At 27.4% G+C, this 21955-nt stretch overlaps 1 protein-coding gene across 1 annotated transcript in view; it reads left to right on the top strand.

Annotated features, from left to right (window-relative positions):
* Nucleotides 1-21955, top strand: part of LOC107445254 (transport and Golgi organization protein 1) — a 36318-nt gene continuing 14363 nt past the window's right edge. The window contains exons 1-10 of the mRNA XM_016059607.3: nucleotides 1-181; nucleotides 3426-3559; nucleotides 5246-5332; nucleotides 7412-7589; nucleotides 9370-11381; nucleotides 14369-14497; nucleotides 17785-17812; nucleotides 19998-20086; nucleotides 21533-21622; nucleotides 21724-21843. Coding sequence (XP_015915093.1) covers nucleotides 67-181; nucleotides 3426-3559; nucleotides 5246-5332; nucleotides 7412-7589; nucleotides 9370-11381; nucleotides 14369-14497; nucleotides 17785-17812; nucleotides 19998-20086; nucleotides 21533-21622; nucleotides 21724-21843 — 2982 coding nt within the window. The 5' untranslated portion in view covers nucleotides 1-66. The remainder of the gene's footprint in view (nucleotides 182-3425; nucleotides 3560-5245; nucleotides 5333-7411; nucleotides 7590-9369; nucleotides 11382-14368; nucleotides 14498-17784; nucleotides 17813-19997; nucleotides 20087-21532; nucleotides 21623-21723; nucleotides 21844-21955) is intronic.

The raw sequence follows: 21955 nt of genomic DNA on the forward strand, positions 1-21955 counted from the left end.
CCTTGTTTGTTTGTTTTGCTTTCACTGCTTGATTTGACTTATGAATGACGTGTAAAGAAATAAAAAATGGGAAAACCTACTAGGAATATATTTAAATTATTTATTATAATATTTTTCAAATTCTTACATGTTTCTTCTCAGGACTTCAAATTTGGGTGGTGCGCTGATCCTGAATGTTCAGGTATACTTAATAAAACAAAATATTGTAGTGAAAATCTTATTTAAGCCGCCAAATTTTGTGCTTCAATTAGTTTTGTTATAAATGTTAGTTGTTTACAGCTGACTTGTCGTTTATGTTAGTTTTGTTATTTAGTCAAAAAAATTTTTGTTTCAATGTTTTGTTTGCAAAAATTTAGAAATTGTATTTTACGTATGGCAAGAAATTAAATAGCTCATTCGAGTATTTAGTATAATCATGCCTAAATATCGTTTTAAAGTGCTTTATATTACAATCTAATATGTTATAAAGCCTAATGTTCGAATTATTTCATACCAGTATTAATGTATTTTTAAAATTTCCCCCCGTTTTACTTGTGAGATATTTTGTAGCAGAAACATATTGATATGGACGAAAGACAATGGTATAGTGTATTCTTATGAAGTATTTTCTTTCAAAGTATTAATGCAAAGTAACCATATCATCGAGTACTTAAGTTAAATGTTATGGTATTTTTGGTTATGTAGTAAATTTTTTTATAGTTTATTTAATCAAATGATCAGGAAATTGGCTGAGAGAAAAAATTAATCTGAAGTACAGACTTCATTTCGTTGCTACTTTGTAATTGGTAACAATAATAGTTTACAACTGAAAACCTCCTTACATTTGGCGATATTAGAATAAACCTAGAATAAACCTATAGGTATATATGGAAATAAACTAAGAACCAGTTACCTAATGGTAACCCAAAGTTGGGGGAACCTGGAGGAGGAAAGCACTGACTGTCATGGTAACCAAAAATAGAATTTTAGCTAAACTGAATGAATGAATTTTAGCTAAACTGAATATTATTGCGAAACTAAGGTATTCCAGATTCTATACCTAAACCTTGTTATTTTACAAGTATATTGAGTTTCATTGCAGAAATATAAGCTTTTATAATAAAAAAAGTAAAAGAATTCTCACAATAGCTTGTTATTGGCTGGAGGAAATTATAGAGTTAAGGGTTCCACAATTTTGGGACTAAGTGTGTGATTGGGGCAAGGTCATCATTCCGCATTATGCCATTATTGCAACTCTCATAATCTGATGTCCATCACTGTGAAACGGGGGTTCTGTGGCAGAATTTGTATGAGATATATGTGACAAAACTCTCTATCACTAATATCTTTCTGAAAAATACTTTTAATAATAACAAATGTTGCAAATTTAATATATCAAAAGCGCTGTGTTTACAGAAAAAAACCTATATAATTGTTTTCAATAAAACATGTAATAATTTTTTATTTTAATATTATTGGGAAAATTCTCAAATTTTGTGTGTGTGTGTGGGGGGGGGTGGCTAGCAAGTTATTTCCTTCTTCGCATTTTGTAAATAATTATCGCAATAAAAAATCTAATTAAAACTCATGAAATCCTTGTTAGTAATTGCTTATAAAAAGATTAACGACAAAGACACACAAATCAGGCTCCTCAAATACGTCTTTCGTTTCAAGATTACGTTGTTGTTGTTGTAATAAATAATATTACATAAAAATATCAGATTTAAAAAAGCTATGGAGAAATCAATAGCATTAAATGCCAAAAATTCGAGAAAATTATTGCCTTAAAAAGTAAATACTCCAATGCACAATTCGAATTTTCCATATTGTTTGAAATATATCGAGATATTTAAAATCCACGAGAAAACCAATATCAATAACTGCTGACAATACAATTGAAACATGTCATCGATTTACAATACTATCGTTGTATACAATTTGCAATACTATTGTCATGCATTAAGATGATTATCTAAATGCATGATTCAAATATTACGTGTTTATCTTTATTTGAATTGATTGATTGAACTCTTAATCATAGATCTGTCTAATTTAACCTCTGAGCTATCACGATTCATTAAAATAAATTTTCTCTTATTAATTACTGTATATAAATTATATCCTTGTTATTTTTGATAATAATTATTTCAAATATCTTGTGCAAAGTTATCCTTGTGTAACCATCTGAACATTAGTCTCAACTTTTTCTAGAATTTAAAGTGGTAGCCTTTATGTTAGAAAATATACTGGTATCTTTCTCCCAATTAAATCTATGAGAAAGTAGTAATGTGTAACAGGCAGGGTTGGCAAGATTTTGCCGCTGGTGGAAAAAACCGTCCTGGCAAAAACAGGTTTTTGCCAAGCAAAATGGCAAAAACCTATATTTTCCAAGATGAGAGGACAAAAACACATTTTTGATACAAAATTATTCCTAAAATTGAAATATGTACTATAAATATATATAATTAAAAAAAATTAACAAAATTATTATTCCATAATTTAATCATAATGTATTAATATATAATTTTAGTAGTTTAAAACATTGATCGAAAAATTAGTGATTATTCTCTTTTTTCCAATGAAATGAACTTATTTCAAATTAATATAACTATAATTTAAAGCATAAAATATCTATCAACATGTGTAGTTAATTAAAATATACAAGTATCAATGCAATTTTTTAAGTTCCCTCAAATTCAATGCTTTATTCATCATCACAATACAATTTGTGTTGTCTCAATATAGTGTAACAGAACACTAGTTTTGAAACATTATTTACAGTCAACCGATTCCGAATTTTTGAGTGTATGAAGGAAAAATTCGAAAACACTCTCAATGGCAGCACTACTAGAAGGACATGAGTGTAAATGAGACATTAATTCCCAAAATTCTCTTTAATTGTGTGGTTTTGTTTGCATTTTGAAGTAATATTGAGAAATGAGGTGATTATCAAAATCTATCTAATAAAACATCCATCTTAGCTTTCTTATGTCTCTCTTTAAATATAGTGTAAGAGTGATATAATGTAAAATAATACATACTACCAAAAGTAATTATGAAGAAGTAGAAAAAATGCAATTTATAAAAAAGCATTTATTTAAGGATTCTAAAATGAAAAGAAATCAAAAACTTTCAATCTTTAAAAAATTATTACCCTTATATTAATTATTAATATTTTAAAAATAATTTTCTCATGTAATGTATCAAAATTTTACCAGGATTTTGCCACTGTCCTGGCAAAAACCCCTTTTTGCCGGCAAAAACTCCAACCCTGGTAACAAGGAATATTCTGCATAATTTTGCCTTCCATTCTTTTCTTTTATTGTATCCACTATGTGTTAAAGTTGGCAATTTTTAAATAAACTGGGATAAAGCATTCAATTCTCCCCAAGTATATTATGAAATAATTTGTTAATTATAAAGATGTCATCTTTCTCTTATTGTAGTACCTGTGGCTGTAGGCATTACTACAATTAATTATCATCCTCCAGATCGAAGCAGGCTTGGTTTTCAGCCAAATCAAGAAGTAATAGTTTATGTAAGAGAGTACGGAGAAAAAAGAGACTTACTAGGTATTGAGGTAATGCAGATTTAAATTTTATTTTTCATGTGATTTTGAAGTTTTTAGGATGTTTTGATTTTTATTCTCAATAAATAATATCAGCAATTATTCTCAACAGAGCTAGTTATGTATTTAATAATAATATTTTTATTAATTTAGAAATTGACTATTATTGTGTATTGTAATTGTTAGCTATTGTTTTATTGCAAAACTAAGACAAACAAAGTTAAAGAGCACAAAAATATTTATAAAATACAGACAGCTGTTTCAGATGCTCAAAGGGCAACTTTCATCAGTGCAACAGAAAGAAAAGAGAGAAAACAAGGTAAATATATAGAGAGAAGGGTGAAAGGATGACGACCTGTCCCTCCTATTGGCCGTTGCTCTAAACCCTCTTGTGACGTCACCTTTCTCTCTATATATTTACCTTGTTTTCTCTCTTTTCTTTCTGTTGCACTGATGAAGGTTGCCCTTTGAGCATCCAAAAGAGTTGTCTGTATTTTATAAATATTTTCGTGCTCTTTAACGTTGTTTGCTTTAGTTTTGTATTTTAGCACAAATGTCGCCCACTTGTGTATTTATTGTTTTATTATTATCAATTATCATTTAATGTCAGTAAAAGAAAGTACATTTTCTTGTTGCCTTTTTAAGCAGTTATAAAAGTAGGTAGGCACTTTATTTACGTCCAACTTCAGCTGCACAATGGGCTATTGGCGACAATCTGGGAAACATCCCCGTGGATGATCCAATGACTCGCCATCACAGTTTTGTTCTTCTGCAGAGGGGATGGCTCCCTTGCTTTGGCCAACGACCTGCGTGTGGAGTTGGGCACTTTACTGTAGAACAGTTTAGCGAGCACTGATATCGCACATCCTCGGGGCCCTATGTATGCCATTCAAATTGTTTATCCAATCGCTTGCTGACTGTAGCCAGTGATTTCTGACTTCAGAGTTAGATTGTGATCAGTCCGTAAAATTGGCTGCATCATTACCATAAAATAAGCTGCAAATTTTGTCAAAACTTAGTTCATTTCCTTTAATTTTTTATTGGTTTTTGTTAATTTTTTGATAAAGGCATTGAATTGGATTAAGAGCATTGGATAGAGAGCGAGCTCAAAGTAAATTTTCCCTCTAAACTCGATTAATCAACATTTTTACGGAAAACTTTGTAACTGTTAAAATGCTCTCATTAATACCAAAATATTTTTGTAACATTTTTTAAATATCTCTGTTAATGTGAATTAAGTTAATAATGAGATGAATTTTTTCTTATTGTCTTTGGAAAAAGTTAATGCTTTAAGAAAATCACACAGTAAACGTTCATATAGTTTATAATTTTTCGATTTATATTTCAATGAGAAGATTGTTTGGGGAAAATTTTCTAAACTGCAATATTAGAGCCGACAGTAAATTTTTCTTTCTTTCTTTTTTTTTAATTCAAAGAGGTACAAGTTGAAAGTAGTCAATAATGCATAAATCATGTAAAATATCCAGTATTATAAATGCTTTTTCTTTTCTTTTTTTTAGCAGTTTTGTTAAAAACTACTTGAAGTTATATTTTTTTATGCACATTTTATTGATGTAATCAATAAGATAAAAAAAACTTCAAATTAATTTAAGTTCGTAGCAATGTAAACTTTTTTTAAAATCTTGATATTTTTTACTTTGTCTTATTCATTACGTATATATATATATATATTTATAGATAAATGGTAGAAAAGGTTATGCTCCAAAGAATTTCATTAGAGAAACAAAGTCTCTGGCAAAAGCTGTAGTTCCTGCTAATGTAGAAGTGAGTAGATTTTTATTTCAATTCCTTCAAATTTATTATAAAATTAGCAGCTTTACATTGCATGTAATTTAAATTCCTATTTCATAATCATTCCATATTTTGCCTGTTTTTTTATTCTTAAGTTAACACAATTAATACAAATTGTTATATTGCAACCACCTTTTTATTATAAGTTTTGTTTCATTTCTATAATTTTTTTTAAAAATTTAGATTAAAATATATCTAAATTATAAACACAATATTAACTATTTTATTCAGTGTTCTTTTTTTAAAGCTAAGAATCAATAAATTGAAAAGTTTACGTATAAGGAAGGCATGATTGTCAAAATATGAGTCAAGTTTGGCTCGGTTTATTACTTTATGTATGCAGGGGTCTGTCTAGGTTTTTTTAAAAGGTACCTATTTTGTGAAAATTTAGAAATAATTTGTGAAAATTAAAAAATCAACACATGTACACAATATCATTTTAATTAGTATTTAACCAAGTACTCAGCACACTTAGCATACTGAGTTGTATACTGAGATAAAAGAACAGATTTTTAATATTAACATACTGAGACAAGTTTTGACATTGTACTCGGTTAATACTGAGTAGTTGTAAAAATTAAATATTTATAAGTATAAATAAAGACGAAGATTTTTAGCAATGAAAAAAAGAAATATGGATTCAAACATAAATTTATAGCATGCAATCATTTACTACTGCTAACTAATATAAAAAGAGAATTGTACCAAAGTTTTAAAAGGCATGGAGGAAAATTTAAAAAAAAGTATTTTGTGAAACTACCGTTTTTCTTAAAGTTGAATTTGTGAAAGTGCCGTTTGATCGAACGGAGAATTTGTGAAGGTACCGCTAAACGGTAGTAAATTTACGCTGGACAGACCCCTGGTATGTAAGATTTTGAAAGTTATACCAAATAGTTTTATTGATAAATTTAAATTCTAAGTAGATATTTTTTGCAGTTTCTTAACTTTTTTCTATGTGGGTAATTATGATTGTTTGAATTGAGCTTCAAGAAATTCAATTGTTGATTCAATAGTTTAATTTTCTAAAAATTGTTAATTTCAGTGGAAGGAACTCCAAATCTTTTTTAAATTTCATTTAAGCTGTCAACGTTAGCTTTTGTGTTGATTTGCCAAAATTTACTCTCGTTTTACAGCAATTTGTTTAGAGGTGTAATCTGTTTTATTTATAAGAAATGTTTATTATATTTTTTTTAAGTAGTATTTGTATTGATTTTTTGACTATGAGAAATGTGTTTGGTTAGAATAGAGCCCTGTGGCAGAATTTTTTTTTTGGCTTTTTGCGACAAACCTCTCTAACACTAATATCTTTCTACAATATGCTTTTAATAATAACAAAATATACATGTTACTAATTGAATTTAAAGTAACAAAAACGTGTTTACAAATAAAAATTCCCATATTGTTAGAAATATGTCAGGATATTTAAAAGCCTTGTGGAATTCAGTAATGAATAAATGAGCATGCACTAGCATTACAAATTTGAAAAAACGATGAAATCGTCACATTAAAAGTAAATAATTGATTTGAGTTTCACGTATAATTAAATTGTATAAAAAACATCGGGATTTTTAAATTATTTTTTTTAAATGCGAAAATTTGTAACAATAGCTGTCAAAAGAGCGATTGAAATACCACATGGATTAATGAGAAAATGAGCTCGGCAAAAGAATGATTTCTGGAGGAAAAAAAAGTCTTTCAATATTTCTGCAGAAAAGAAATTTTTTCTTCATTATTCTAGGCTTTTTATTCTTCTCAAATACGAATAGAAATCTCACAGACATTTCTTTCCCCTCCAATGTGTGAAAAAGGAATCTTTCACATATAATTTTTGAGAAAAAAATTTCATCAGAAGAGAAAACCAAAATTCTTCACTTCCTAAAAGAAAATTCTTCCTGCAAGAAATCTGTAACATTCTGCCTCGATATTGCCGCAATTCTGCCACGGGGGAATGCAGAATCTGAATTTCTGCCTTTATTTTATGTTTCATTTATAAAATTTTTTTTTAGTTTTATTAATATTTTTATAGTGAAATGAATTTTTTTATTATTTCAGTTTTTGCATACACCTTCTAGAAGTTTTGTTCATCATGAGACTAGTCATTTACACATGTCATCCAATATTCCTTCTGTTGAAACACCAAACTTCATCCATACCACAGTGCCTAACACTTTAAATCCCCAACAAAGTATGCAAGGTGTTCAGCATTCTGAAGTGCATTTGGAAAGTTCCCGTAAGTAGTTCATGGCAGATTTTTTCCCCTCATATTTAATTTACATTCTTTTAGCTTGTAAGTCATATAATATGTTTTCTGTTTTCTTATAGCTCATCATCGATGTGAGTACAATTTGTTTCTTAGAAATTTTTATTTAAACTGAATGAAAAAAAAAATAAAGCTGTAACTTCATTTTACATTGAAAATTTTTTTAGATTTTTTTTGCAAATATAACAAATAATAAAGCATATTTTTGTGTATGTTTATAGCTCATCAACAATGTAAGTAAAAGTTTTTGTTTCTTTGGGAATTTTTTTTCTGTATTAAATGTAAATAACACAATTATGTTATTCAATACAGATCCCTTGTTTTCCTGATAAATTGTATAAACTCACTCAAAGAACTTGTTCAAATTCTTCCTTATTTTTGTATGTTTTTTTTTTTAAAAAATTTAATTACTTACTCTGAATAAATGTCTATCTTTTTATGATAATAAATTTTTGGAATTGAAATGATTGTGGTAAACAAGTGGATTATATATTTATATTTCTTACTTTGAGATTAAAATAGTTTTAGATTTTCTATTAAGAGACATTTTTGACTGTGAGTATATGACCTGTAAGGAATTGTAGAGGAATTTCTGATGTTTAATGATTTAAAAAATTTGTCTTTTATTAGACATGTTAAAGTTATGGTATTGCAGATCATTGCTGTTGTTATTGTAGCATGAATTTCAATTCACGCTTTTCCATGTGATATTTAAATCTAGGTCGTACCTCTAAAGTTTTAACTTTAAAATGTTTTCGTAACTTTGTTTATTGTGGTAATTTTGGCATGAGGCTTTAATTTATGGGAATACAATATATTAATTTATATCACTGTAACCTGTCTATATCTAAGTTAAATTAAAAATTGATGATCAAATAAAAATGTGCAATGCAATATTATAATTATCAGTGACCCAGTTATTTTTACTAGAATTTATTTTAAATTAACGTTGCCTATGAAGTATTTCGGCAAGTAGTAATCAAGGGAGTTATGATAAGCAAAATAAAATTTTTTTAGTGCTTTTATTTATGCAAAAATTTTCTGCTATCATCAAAAAATTCATTCATTATTTATTCTTTAAAAAAACTGTAAAAGACTATCAATGCTAAGAATTATAGTAACTTTTATAGCTAATATTCTTAATTTTTTCTTAAAACTAAACAAATTTTATGTTATATTGTTCAGATTTAATTTAAGCTTTAATTTTATCAAACATATTTTGCTATACTGACTAGTGTTCAGTGTAAATAAATGACGAATGATTTCATTTCATATATAAATTATAAGAAGTAATCTGATGAATTTCATGAATTTATATTTTAAGATTGATGACAGGATGACATTGGTTTTTATTTTTATAGACTTTATTTTTATAATCTATTTCAAATTTAGCTGCATATTTATTTCAAATAATTTTTTTTAATTCCTCAGCAGTCCATGTTAAAATAATGTAATACAAAGTTTCATTTTTATTTGAAAAAAGTACTGAGTTGATATGAATTAAAATAATTTTATGAACATGGCCATAGGTTTAAATTGATTTTATAATTTTGCTAACGGACTGTAAAGTTAAAGTACTTCTATAACAAAATTATAGCAATATTGACAAAAGTAAAGCAACATAGATTATAAAGAGGTGACAATAATGTGAACTTTGCTTAATATAAGATAATCTGCTTATATAATATAAAATAATGATAAGTATATTCAAAATATATTATAAAATATATTTTTTTCTTTTTAATTTCAGGGCATGATGATAACAGTCATTTTCATGCTTCATCTGACTTATATATTGCCAAAAATGCTGATTCTAGAAATCATTTTTCTCAAAGTGGAAGCATTAATTACCAAACTTCTCATGTTGATTTTTCTAGTCATTCCCATTTCGGATCTGAAAATACCATGGCATCAAACTTTGTACCAAATGCTGAAATCTTGAGCAATTCTCACGGCAGTGTTCAATCTTATCAAACAACGCAATCCACTGAACCTCATTGGCAAAATCCTTCTTCACAGTATTATTCTCAACCAAACTTAGCTCATGAAACAATTAATAGCAACATGAGGCAAAATTTTGATTCCCAAAGTAATAATTTGTTTCATTCTCAAGGTTTTGACCCACAAAGTAATGTTTTACATCATTCTCAATCTCCTCACACAACTCCTCAACAAACGACTCATAACCAAATGTTTACACAGAGTCATACTCAATCTAATATTCCTCATATGACTCAAAATCAAATGGTTACACAGAGTCATACTCAATCTAATATTCCTCCTATGACTCAAAATCAAATGGTTACACAGAGTAATACTCGATCTAATGTTCCTCCTATGACTCAAAATCAAATGGTTACACAGAGTAATACTCAATCTAATGTTCCTCCTATGACTCAAAATCAAATGTCTACTCAAAGTCATATTCAATCTAATGTTCCTCCTATGAATAATTTTGATGAAGGATATGATGAGACGATGGCTTTGCTTCAAAATCAGGGATATAACACTGCTGGAGAATTTACGAATCAGTTTGCCAGTCAACATCATTCAGAGAAGCAAACTACTTCCTTTCAAAGTGTACCTTCTGAAAATTTAGGTTGGAATCAAGATTTTCATAATAAACAACCTTTTATGCAGTCAGAACATACTCCTGAACTGGTAAGCAGTGATCATAATAACCTGAATAATCCCTCTTCTGTTTTAAACATGGACCACCTTCAGCAAATGGTAGATTCTCTTTTTACCGAGGATATTCCAATTACTCCTTCACAACCTATTGCTACTCAGGAAACTTCAACATTTCCATTTGAAGAGAGAATGGCTGCTAAGGTTGATAGAATCAGGAAACTAGCCAAGACGTTTGAGAGTACATTTGAGGAACATAGTAAAGTTGAGGATGTAAATGAGATGGAAGATGAAGATGATGAAGAAGACTATGTTGATTATGAAGCTATATATTCATCAAAATCTATGAAAATGTCTTTGTTGGATAAAACTGAGAAAGATTTGGATTTAGCTATGAAGACTGAGCAATCTAATACCGTAAGTGAACACTTAGTCACAAAAAGTGATATAAGTCATACAGTGGAAAGTGCGTTATCAGAGAGAGAGTCCAATGTTCAAGAAACTTCTACAAGTAGTACAGCTAATGTGCCAAAAGAGAGTGGAAATCAGGATTTATTTGAGGATTCTGTTTCAAAATCTGATCTACATGAAAAGAAAATTGAATCCAATGAAAATGTCTTTGAAAAGAAAGTTGGAGCTATTTTGGAAACTACTAAAGAGTTAAATAATATTAGTTCCAATAAAGATGAACATTCAAATGATGATTCTTCAAATAGTTCCATATCAGAAGAATCAGATGATACAGAAGTCTTATCTGAAGACAAAGAAATTGATTCTGATATTGATGCTGAAATATCAGATGATAAGGATTTAGTTTTTAATGAGAATGAAAATGTACTTGATATAAATAGAGATACTGCTGAAAATGTTAATGGTTCTGAATCTTTTGATTTATCTAGTGATAGTTCTAAGTTAGATAATTTGTTAAATGTTTCAGAATTTAAAGAAACTGAAAGTAATCTTTTAAATGCATATCAAACTCGACATTTAAAAGATGTTGAAAGTGATGCTGATAGTTTTTCATCAACTGAAGAAACGGAGCAATCTGGAAGTAATTTTGAATTTGATATATACATAGCTGTAGAAAATACTTTTGTTGCTATCAGGACATTTATTGATGCCCTACTACCTTGGGTGAGTTCAGTTAAACAGTTTTTTTTTTGTTATAAGAAAATTGTAAACTTAAACAAAAGTAAATGATCCTTGTTATTTCTTAGAACCCTTTGGAATGTATATCTCAACATTCTCTTATATTCTCAAACATTCATTATTCATGCACCTCTTATTGTTAGTGCTAGCTTTTTTTCTGATTTTCGTGAAATTTAACTTCGTGTGCTGGCTTTGCTGGAAGAAAACTGGACAAAATGAGGGGGGGGGGAAATTGACCATTAAAATTGTCTAACAATCAATAGATGAATAATTTAAATTTAAGGCAAACAAAATATTGCATAGTACAAAAAAGTGCCAAGGTTAATAAAAAGTAATAAAATACAAAAAGGTTTTTTTTTAAACCTATATTACTTATTTATATTATAATAATTTATTTTGATTTACGTTTTTCTCATTTTCCTGAATTAATAAGTACTTTTATATCTATATCAATTGTGTGTACTTATATTATTTCCAGGTTACTGAAAATTCAAATTTTTATTAGTAATTTTCATTATTTTTGTTTATAATTAATTTTTTGTTTAAAAAACTGATTTATGTAAAAATGTTGGGAGTACAAATTAATATGGTCCGTTTTCAAAAGATGGCTCTGGCTGTTATGAATGTTTCATAGTGGCAGCTGGTTTTGGTGGTTTCAGAGAGGTTAGACATCTGTCAATAATATACACAGTGTTTTCTCTACAGCGCGAGAATCTCGCCTATATTTTTCTTTTCTCGCAATAAAAAATTATAAACGCGAGAAGTTCGCGCACTCTATTGACCAATTTCAAAATGCTTGAATTTTGGAAAAAATTTCGTCTTTTGCCATTTTGAATAAAATCCGTTTCACTTTCTTCCTTGATCTTTCATTATTTTGAACATCGATCCTTGTTATCTAGTTTCCCTATTTACCAGTATGGTTCAAAATCGGTGCGAACTGCAGAACACCCCCCCCCCCGAACTACGGAACCCCTTTCAGAACACATTTCTCTGCAACCACGTGTTCACCGTAGGTAAGGTTTCTTCTTGTAAGACGTTTAAATTTTTTGTGCATGAATGTAAGATGGACAAATACCTTGTTAAGGCGACATCTTCTACTCCGTAGTGGACAAATGAAAATGAAACAAATGTCGGTAGAAATGGTCAAAACGAAACAAATACGGATATTTTTCAGTCAAATAAATATAATAGCTGATGAAAAAGAAGATATATAACATTTTCCATATGATGATGCAGCAAAAATATTCAATTAGAAGATGTTAAAAATGTATTATAATTGAAGAAATAATATTTTTCCAGGTCTATTCGTGTTTTTTTAATTTTTAGAAATCTCACTTAACTTTTTCAAATCTCCCCCTGTTTTTGAGAAAGGGTGAGAAATTCTCTCCCATTTTTTTCTGTAATGAAAACACTGATACAAATTATATGGCTTTGAGTTTCATACAAAAACCCTGTTTTTTACTTTGTTGAATATGTCAAATTTTGTGGAGGATTTATGATTCTCTGCTTTAATTGGAAGAAAAGTACAACTGAAGCGCATGGAATGCTTGTAGAAATTTATGGTGACAATGCTCCAACTGATAAATCCTGTAAGGAATGGTTCGACGTTTCAAGAATGATGATTTCAGCCTTGAAGAGAAGCCTCGTTCTGGACAGCCAAAAAAATTCTAAGACTAAGAATTGGAGGAGTTCCGCGATGAAGATCTGAGACAAACACAAGAGGAGCTTGCAGAATCATTGGGAGTTACGCAACCAGCCGTTTCCGTATGATTGAAATCCATGTGTATGATTCACAAGCAAGACAATTGGGCTCAACACCAAAGCCGAATATTCATGGGTCGAAGCTCATGCTCTGTATCTGGTGGGACCAAAAGTGTGTTGTATACTATGAGCTGCTACAACCTGGCGATTCCATTATGGGCGATCGGTATAGGTTACAATTGATTCATTTGAGCCGTGAATTACGAGAAAAACAACCGGAATTTGAGCAAAGATGCTCCATCCATCGTATTCGCCGGACATTGCTTCTTCTGATTACTGGTTGATCTGACGGATGCAGCACGATTTGGCAGGTCACCGGTTCACTTCTTTCGCAGAAATCGAAAATTTGCTCCTAACTTGGATCGCCTCAAAAGACGAGAAATTTTTTCGAGGTGGAATTTGAAAATTGCCTGAGAGGTGGGAAATAGTAGAAGCCAGCGATGGACAATACTTTGATTAATCTGCTCATTCATTTTATTCTGAAATAAATGCATTTTTCACCACAAAAAACGGACCGAACTAATTTGTACACCCGATAAATTAGGAATAAGTTTTTCTCCTTAAATTTATGTTATTAGTAAATCCTTAACAAAATACAGTGAAGCTGTCAAAATGTGAAAAAAATAGGAATAACATTTATTTTTAAAAATTACAAATATTATTTTTTAAAATAAAACTTTTATGTTTCAATACAATTTTCAGCTCAAATATTAAAAAGCTTTAAAAGTGTTAGCCCCTTAATGAAATTAATACAAATTTATAAAACCTTTAATCGATTTAAAAATGAGAACTTAGTAATTTGTGTATTTACTTTACGGTTAAATATTTTTTGTTTACTTTATAAATTATAATTAACGTATAATTTCATGATTAAGTATACATTTTGTTTTAAATATATTTATTGAAAAATACCTTTTAACATTCTATGAAGGAACTGTTTCCAGTAGTCATACTTAATAGCACTTGGTTATGAAAATTAGTATGCTATTTACAATTATGAATATAATGTGTGATTTGTAGTATACAATAATATATAATTTGAATTTCAATTCTGATTTTTTCAGAGTTCTTTATATAATTATAAATCGAAGTTCTATTAGTCAATCATTGTTAACATGTCAATCATTGCTTCTTTCTTAAAAAATTGTCCAAAAAAAATAACTGCTGTTCATTAATTTATTTTTCTTTTAAATGTTTTGCTATATTTACAGATTCCAGAACCACTTTATACCATATTAATGGATCTTGAAAAAGAAGGAATTTCTCCAAAAGTGACAGTGTTTACAGCTCTAAGTGCTATTCCATGCATAATTTTAATAGTTTCACTTGTTTTTATAAAGGTATGTCATTTTAAACTTCAAGTTTTATTTTTAATCTACTTTTTTATTTTCTTTTAAGTTTTTGAATTTTTATTCATTTATCATGACTTTTACATTTATTAACTGGCTTTGACTAGCTGATAGAATACAATTGCTGTCTTAGATAAGGTATTTCTTAGGTAAGGTATTCGTAAGGTACAGTAGAGCTCCGATTATCCGAACTGCTCGGGACTGAACGTGGTTTGTATAATGATAAGTTCGGATAATTGGAAAGTTGTTTAAAATCTAGTTCAAATGATTATTATTTATGCACGAACTTTCCTTCTAACTTTTTCCAGGCTTTGGACTGGAAGTACTATCTAAAATAGCTCTGGCATGTTTAAAAGTATTTTTTTAAAAATATTTTTTATTGATTTATTTTTTTTAACGTTTTTTTTTTCATTTTGAATTTTTTTATCATATTTCAGCTTTTTATATTTTTTTTTGTCAATTACTGATTTTGTCACATTTTTCTTAATTTCCCATTGCAAAAGAAATCCAGCAAAGACTTTTGTTTCAAACAAGATGCTCTTTTTAGAGCAGCCATATCCCTTATTCTTTTTAAATAAATCAACTGAACTGGATCAACATCATTTTGACTCTCTAGACTGTCAAAATGAAGTTCACATTCTTGGAAGATAATTTTCAGTGGAAGAGGGCTAAAGGGGTATGTAGGTTTAACTGTATAACAATACATATATGTATGGCTACTATAAGAAAACTGCTGAAAAAGGTTGTAAATTAAATATGGTCATCAAATGTAGTGGATATTATTTATTCTTCTAAATTTAGAAAAATTGTCAATAAGTTAAAAAGCATTCTAAACTTAAAAAAAAAAGAAAAATGAATTCGGACATAGTGCGGATAATTGGACGTTCGAATAATAAGGGTTCGGATAATCGTGCTCTACTGTTTTAGGTTTTACTAAAATTGATGAGCTTTAGATTTTAAGAATTCTTTTTGTAATGGTGATTTATTGTTTGATAATTAAAATAGCTGACTGAATAATATTGCTTCAAACATTGTAATAGTGTATGAAGCTTATGCAATAATTTTTTAGTGTATTAGGATTTGATTATGAGATTATTAATAAACAAGAAATTACTTTACTGTAGTGTTTTTTTAAGTCTAAATACCTACAATCATTGGTTTATTCTTTTATCAATTTGTAATTATGTTCACTCTTTGTGAATAAGTTTATGAAATCAAAATTATATAAAACCAATTACATAGTGATTCTTGTTGTTTTGCTATAGGCAGCAAATAGGGAAATCTAAAGCTTTTTATTGTTTTTCCAAATCTTCCGACGGCAATAAATATTTATTTCTGTATAAGTAATTGAACTGTTTTTAATGCATAGTTAAATTAATTTTCATAAAATGGTATACTAATCTCTGTACAAAAAAATAAAATAAGGTATAGTAACTTGATTTTAAAACTATTTATGATTATTAATGATTTATTTTGAATACATTTATGATTATGAAAATATTTAGGATTATATGATTTGAAAATATTTATGATTATAAATATTAATGATTCTTTCTTCAGATGAAGTAATTTACTAGTAAATTATTAATCATAGCTACATTATTTTGTTCTTTCTGAAATTATGTTCTATGATATTCATATGTTTTAAAACTATTCTTAGATAATAACCATTGGATTATAAAATTATTTTTCATGCAACTTATTATACCTTTATTAAAGATATGTATTTTACCAAACTCAAATGATTTAGTCAAATAGCATTATTCTGTTGCATTTTTATAATGTTTATGCTTATAGAGAAATTCCCAAACTAATTTCTGTAAAAGGTTTCCAGGAGTTCCATCATAAATCTTTTAAAAGATATGCACAAAATTTTTTTATTGCTGAATATTTAAATCAACTTAATAATTTTAAATTTCCCATTATTTGTAGCAAATCTACAAATTAATTTTATTCTCTGTTTAACTTGTTAAACTTGTTTTTATCTAAATTTATTTTGCTTACATAAATGAAGGAGATGAACTTGAAGGAAATTGCTATTTTACTAAAATAAAACAAATTAAAGATAACTGAACATGCTCGCGTGTATAGAATATGTAAGAAAATGATTATCAATTCATAAAATTTTTTGCTACCTTTTTACAAAACATTTTGATTTGACTAACTATTATTTATTTTGAAGGAAAAGCTTTTTTAAAGACATGTTTTTTAACTATTCTAATATTTTATCCATTCTATTTCGGAATTATGTTTTGATATAAATAATGTGAAATGAAATTTCTTTACATACGTTTTGTGGTAAATGAAAAAGTACACATTATAAAATTATTTTCGTTACGATGCTACAGGTCGTCAATTTGCTTAAAATTTTTTTTTTAACAATCTGGGGGTTGTGCAGGAAATATCTATGATAAGGAGTTCCTGGAACTAAAAAGTTTCGAAACTGTTGAAATTTAGTACCTAATTGGAACACTTAAGAATGTGAAAAAAAAAACCCCAAATGAAAACCTAATTTTTCTAATATTTTTACTTAATTAGCATTGGTATTGTTCGTTAACATCTGTAAATGGATGATTTTTCTGCAATAATACTGCTTACAGAAAAGCAAGGAATGTTCATATTTGATTTCACGAGCTATGTTCTTTAGTTTGACCTTAAAAGTGTGAGTAGCTTTATCAAAATCAGAAATTATTTTATGATTTCAACAAGCATGAGAAATGAAAACAAGAAAATTTCATATTTTAAGATCTTATGTTATGTGAAGTGAATATATTTAATTTTGAGCTCTATTAAAAATTATATTTACAAGACTTTGTGCCCTTACAATATTTTTTGTCCTGTTAAGTTGTTAAAATTTAATTTTTTACTAAAAAACTTTTTTCATGTAAATTTTTCTAATTGTGTATATTAGAAGTTTCTATATGAAATTTAGTGTGATTTAATTTAAATTCATTTGTATCGAAGAATATGATGATGATAGTCATTATGATTTCAAAAGTGTTAGCTGTTTTGCCTTATCCCAATTATCTTTACATATTTTGTATTGTAACTACTTTAGATAAAAATAAAACCCTAAGATTATATTTTATGTTTTGATTTTAAATTATTTTTCTTTTCTTTACTGAGTAGAATGTTTAAAATATTGAAATTGGCAATGTTTCATGCTAAGTTTTTTTAATACGTAATTAACATATTGAGTTACTCATAACTGAAAATTTCACCTATATTTATTATGACTGAAATTAAAGCTTTTTAAATTTCTGTTTTTTATTTTGTAGGGGAAATCGAAGGAAAATAAATTAATTGGTATGTTTTTTAATTTGATTAATTTGTTCCCTTTAATTTGCTTTTTTCTAATTCTAGTTATGTATCAGTTCTATTTCTGTAACAAGTTCCAGTTATGTGTCAGTTTTATTTAATTTTTTTTTAAACTGGTTTTATGTTATTAAATTTAAACTTCTCAAATTATTTATATTAAACACTTATGGATGTTTTCAAACTGTAAAAAAGCTAATTACTTTTTGTCCATGAATCTCTTATAGAATAAAGTATAAATTTGAATACCTTAAAAAGTATAAATTTATCTTTTAATTTATTTCTGAGGTATATTTTATTAATAGTAAATATTTTTTTGTAACTATTGTAAAATTTTTTTCCATAAAATATTTACAAATTTCTATATAATGATTTAAAACTTTCACTAATAATTTTTTTTTTTGCGTTTCATCAATTAGATTATGACTCACTAGTGTTTCTAAAGAGAATAAATTCAAAAATAAATTTTAACATATTTGCTGCATAAGTTATAACAAATTTCAAAGTAACAAAATTGCATTAAGATACTCAATAACTAAATTTCTGATAATTCAATTGGTTCACTCATCACAATCAATACTTTTTTGATTTATAAATTTTTTCAATTACCTTAATTTCCTGCATATAATCTGCTGATTACCCGTTAAAAAAATATGCAAAAATTTACCGGAGATGTGAACAAAAACCATATTGGTAATATATAATTACCCGGGAAACACTTACAAAATCGGGTTCTTGTTTGAGTTTCCAAACTCAAATATGTAATTTTTCGAATCCAATGTGAATTATCCTTAAAAATTATGTGTCTGCTCGCCCATTGCCTATTGGCTTATATGTGACTTAGATTTTACTGGCAGGAGGGGGAATTGGGATTCATTTTTATTTCTCATGTGCTAAATGAAATGCTGTATACAGGGTGCAGGTTATATCCTGAAATTTTTGTTATGTTGTTGAAATTAACATCTGCAGGTTATACAGAGCTACAGATAATACACAGGGAATTAGGGTAAGAGTAATCAAACCAAGTAATATTTCAATGAAGTGTTAATAATATCTGATTTCTGGAAAAATATCAGTTTATATCCTAAACCGGATTTGAAAGGAGCTGTTACAGAATTGAAGGAGCAAAATTTTTATGCTTTTGTTTTAAAGCAAGTATGATAAGAAATTGATTGCTAACTTTAAGTAGTATGTTTTTTTTTTCCGATTTTAATGAGAAAGCTTCAATGTGCAACTTTTTTCGAACTTTTTATCTTGCCTAAAATTTAACTTACAGTTTTGAATTGGTTTACAGGAATTAAACATAAACACAGTCATTATTTAACTGTAAAAGTTTTTGTGAAGCAATGCTTAAAATGTTTAATATTTAATTTTCTTTTGAGCTAAAATTTGAAGGAAAAAAATACTAAAACATCTGGTGTGCGAGATAAGTCATAAAATTACTTGATATAACTTTTAATAGGCAGTCGAATGTGTACTTTTTGAAATTATATTAGTTTAAGAGAATTGAAGTGTAAAATATTCTTTCAATAAAAATTTTACTTTTATTTTTTGGATCTTTATAAAAGTAATAATTTTGACTAAAAAAATTATTTTATGTTTATCAATATTCATGTGCTACTTTTAATTTAAGCAGCATGCTATTATAGCACAGTTACCAAGTTTTAACTTAATATATTTATTAATAAGTCAAATAAACTTCCACAAAATTGAGAAAACTGATTTAAAGACAAAACTTTCTGTAAATAATTTTTTATAAAATACTTGAGTCTGCAACGAATGCAGCTTAGAAAGTGAGTGAGCCATTTTGTGTGAGAGGGTTTCAATATTTTTGTAGAAACTAAAAATTTTTTTTGATTATAATACTTGGAATAAAATTGCTCAAAATAAAACTGGTTACTTTAATTTTAAGAAAAAAAATTGAAAATTTTGTTTGAAAAAACCCTTTTGATTCTTTTAAAGTTGTGGTTGTCACTAATTCTTAGTGTAAACTAGCACTGCAATTGTTTGAGCCTTTTTTTCTTGCAGATAACTAATAAGTCACATAATGGATTTATAAAATTTAAAGCAAATTTGTTTACTAACTTTTGGAAAAATGAGTTGAAATTTGCAAATTTATTTTGTAAAGTATATTCTGTACTTACAGTGGTACCTATATAAATTTTTATATTTGCAGCTAGACTTACAGTTTTGGAAAGAAATTTTTATAATTTAACTGCCGAGAAGATAATTCTAGAAGAAAAATTAGAAAAAGCTGAATTAGAGGTGAATGAGTAAATTTTTCTATTTTTGTGAAAGTTCAATAAGTAAATAAAAAAAAAATGTACACAAGCGTGCAAAAGTTTTTGGTCAACGTATGAAAGGCATTTTAACCTTTCTATGCGTTTTTTTCTTTTTTGTAGAAATGATTTCGACTTTGTTTAGTCAGGCCAACATATATATTACACTTTATTTCAGAATTTTTGCTATTTAATGGAAAATGTAATCTTTGGATTAAATTTAAATTTTTGCACTCAGTTCAGTTGAATATTTCTTTTTTTTTTATATAATTCGAGTCTTGTAAGAACTAATTCTTCAAAAATAAATGTCAATAATAAATTAAAGTTAAAATCACGAAATAAATCCGTCAATAAATATGCAAAACTTATGCTTATTTGTTAAAATTGTATCTTTCAATTGTATTTTCATCCAATTCTTAGATGTAAAAAAAATTGCTTCACGAAAAACAAATACCCAACTGATATGAAAATTGCATTTGATTTAAAGTGACTTTCAAAGCGCTAACTTTGCTTTCTGATTGATAAGCATATAATGTTTAAGAATTAAATTATACATTATTTATTACATTTCCAATCAACCGTTTATAATATTGAGTTTGACCAAAGACGCGAGTGTAAATGTTTAAATTGGATAACTAATTTTTTTTAGTGTAAATAAATTTTATGGTTGGTCAATATGATTTCATACAACTTTTCAGTTTAATCTAATTTTTACTTTTTGTAACAAACTTTTTATTACATAAAAATATTTATCTAACATTTTTATTGTGAAATGGATTGATGTCCGTAACTTTGTAAAAAAACATGAAATTTTTTGACAAAATGTGCAAAAATCTCTACACACATCCTTAGATCGCTTGCTGTAGCTAAAAGAGTTTATTACAAGAAATATATTTTTAAAAAGCATGCCATATGATGTCAAATTTTTTTTTGAGATAAAAGGATGTAATACATCTGAGAATTGATAGGATTAAATTTTTTTTATAAGAAAAAATTTAAGGGTCAGCAATACAAATTTTAAATGTTACTCTTGTACACTGAAAACAAATTGCACAGAAAAAATTGTGTGGCATAGTGCCTCATTTATGTACAGGTGAGAGTGTTATGGATATTGCTAGTAGTACTGGGGTTATGGTAAAGACAGAAGTTGTAACATAAATTTAAAAATTCTACTTTTTTCTTAATTCCAGCAAAATGTGTTCTATTTTTAAAAAGTATTTAATTCTTTTGGTAATATAACAAAGAAAGGCAATGGTTGGAAAGCCATAAACTATTCTATTCGGCAGTGATAGATTATCAACCACGTATCTCCAATTTATTTTAATTATTTTTAATTTTGTTTTTGCATTTGCTTGTAATCTATGATTTTTATTTTATTGATGTTTATTATTGCTATTATAACAATCTTTAAAAACCCATTACATTTCTTTAGCTCCAAATTTCAAGAGGTGTTATTGAAGAAGAAAAAATATTATCATTTAAATTAAAGACAGAAATTGAGAGTCTGAAACAGCAGCTTGAGGTAATTTATTATAATTTCAAACAAAAAAATTGAGTTGAAAAATATAATTGTCATGTATTTAACTTTATACATTTTATTTGGTGTTGAATTTTAAACATTAGGAAACTACTTTGGAATTGGAAAAAAATGTTGATGAAGTAGAAACTGTGAGAAAAAGGGAGCATGAATATGTTGAGCTGATTCATGATCATGAAAAAGAACATTTAAAGTTATTAGAACAGGTAAAAAAATTGTTATGTAGAGAAATCATTAAAAAATGACATATTTTAGATGAGATGTTTTAATTTATGCTTTGTTATTGATCATAATTTTGAGCAAATTTTAATTTTTGTT

The sequence above is a fragment of the Parasteatoda tepidariorum genome, chromosome 3, assembly GCF_043381705.1.
Source record: "Parasteatoda tepidariorum isolate YZ-2023 chromosome 3, CAS_Ptep_4.0, whole genome shotgun sequence".
NCBI lineage: Eukaryota > Metazoa > Arthropoda > Arachnida > Araneae > Theridiidae > Parasteatoda > Parasteatoda tepidariorum.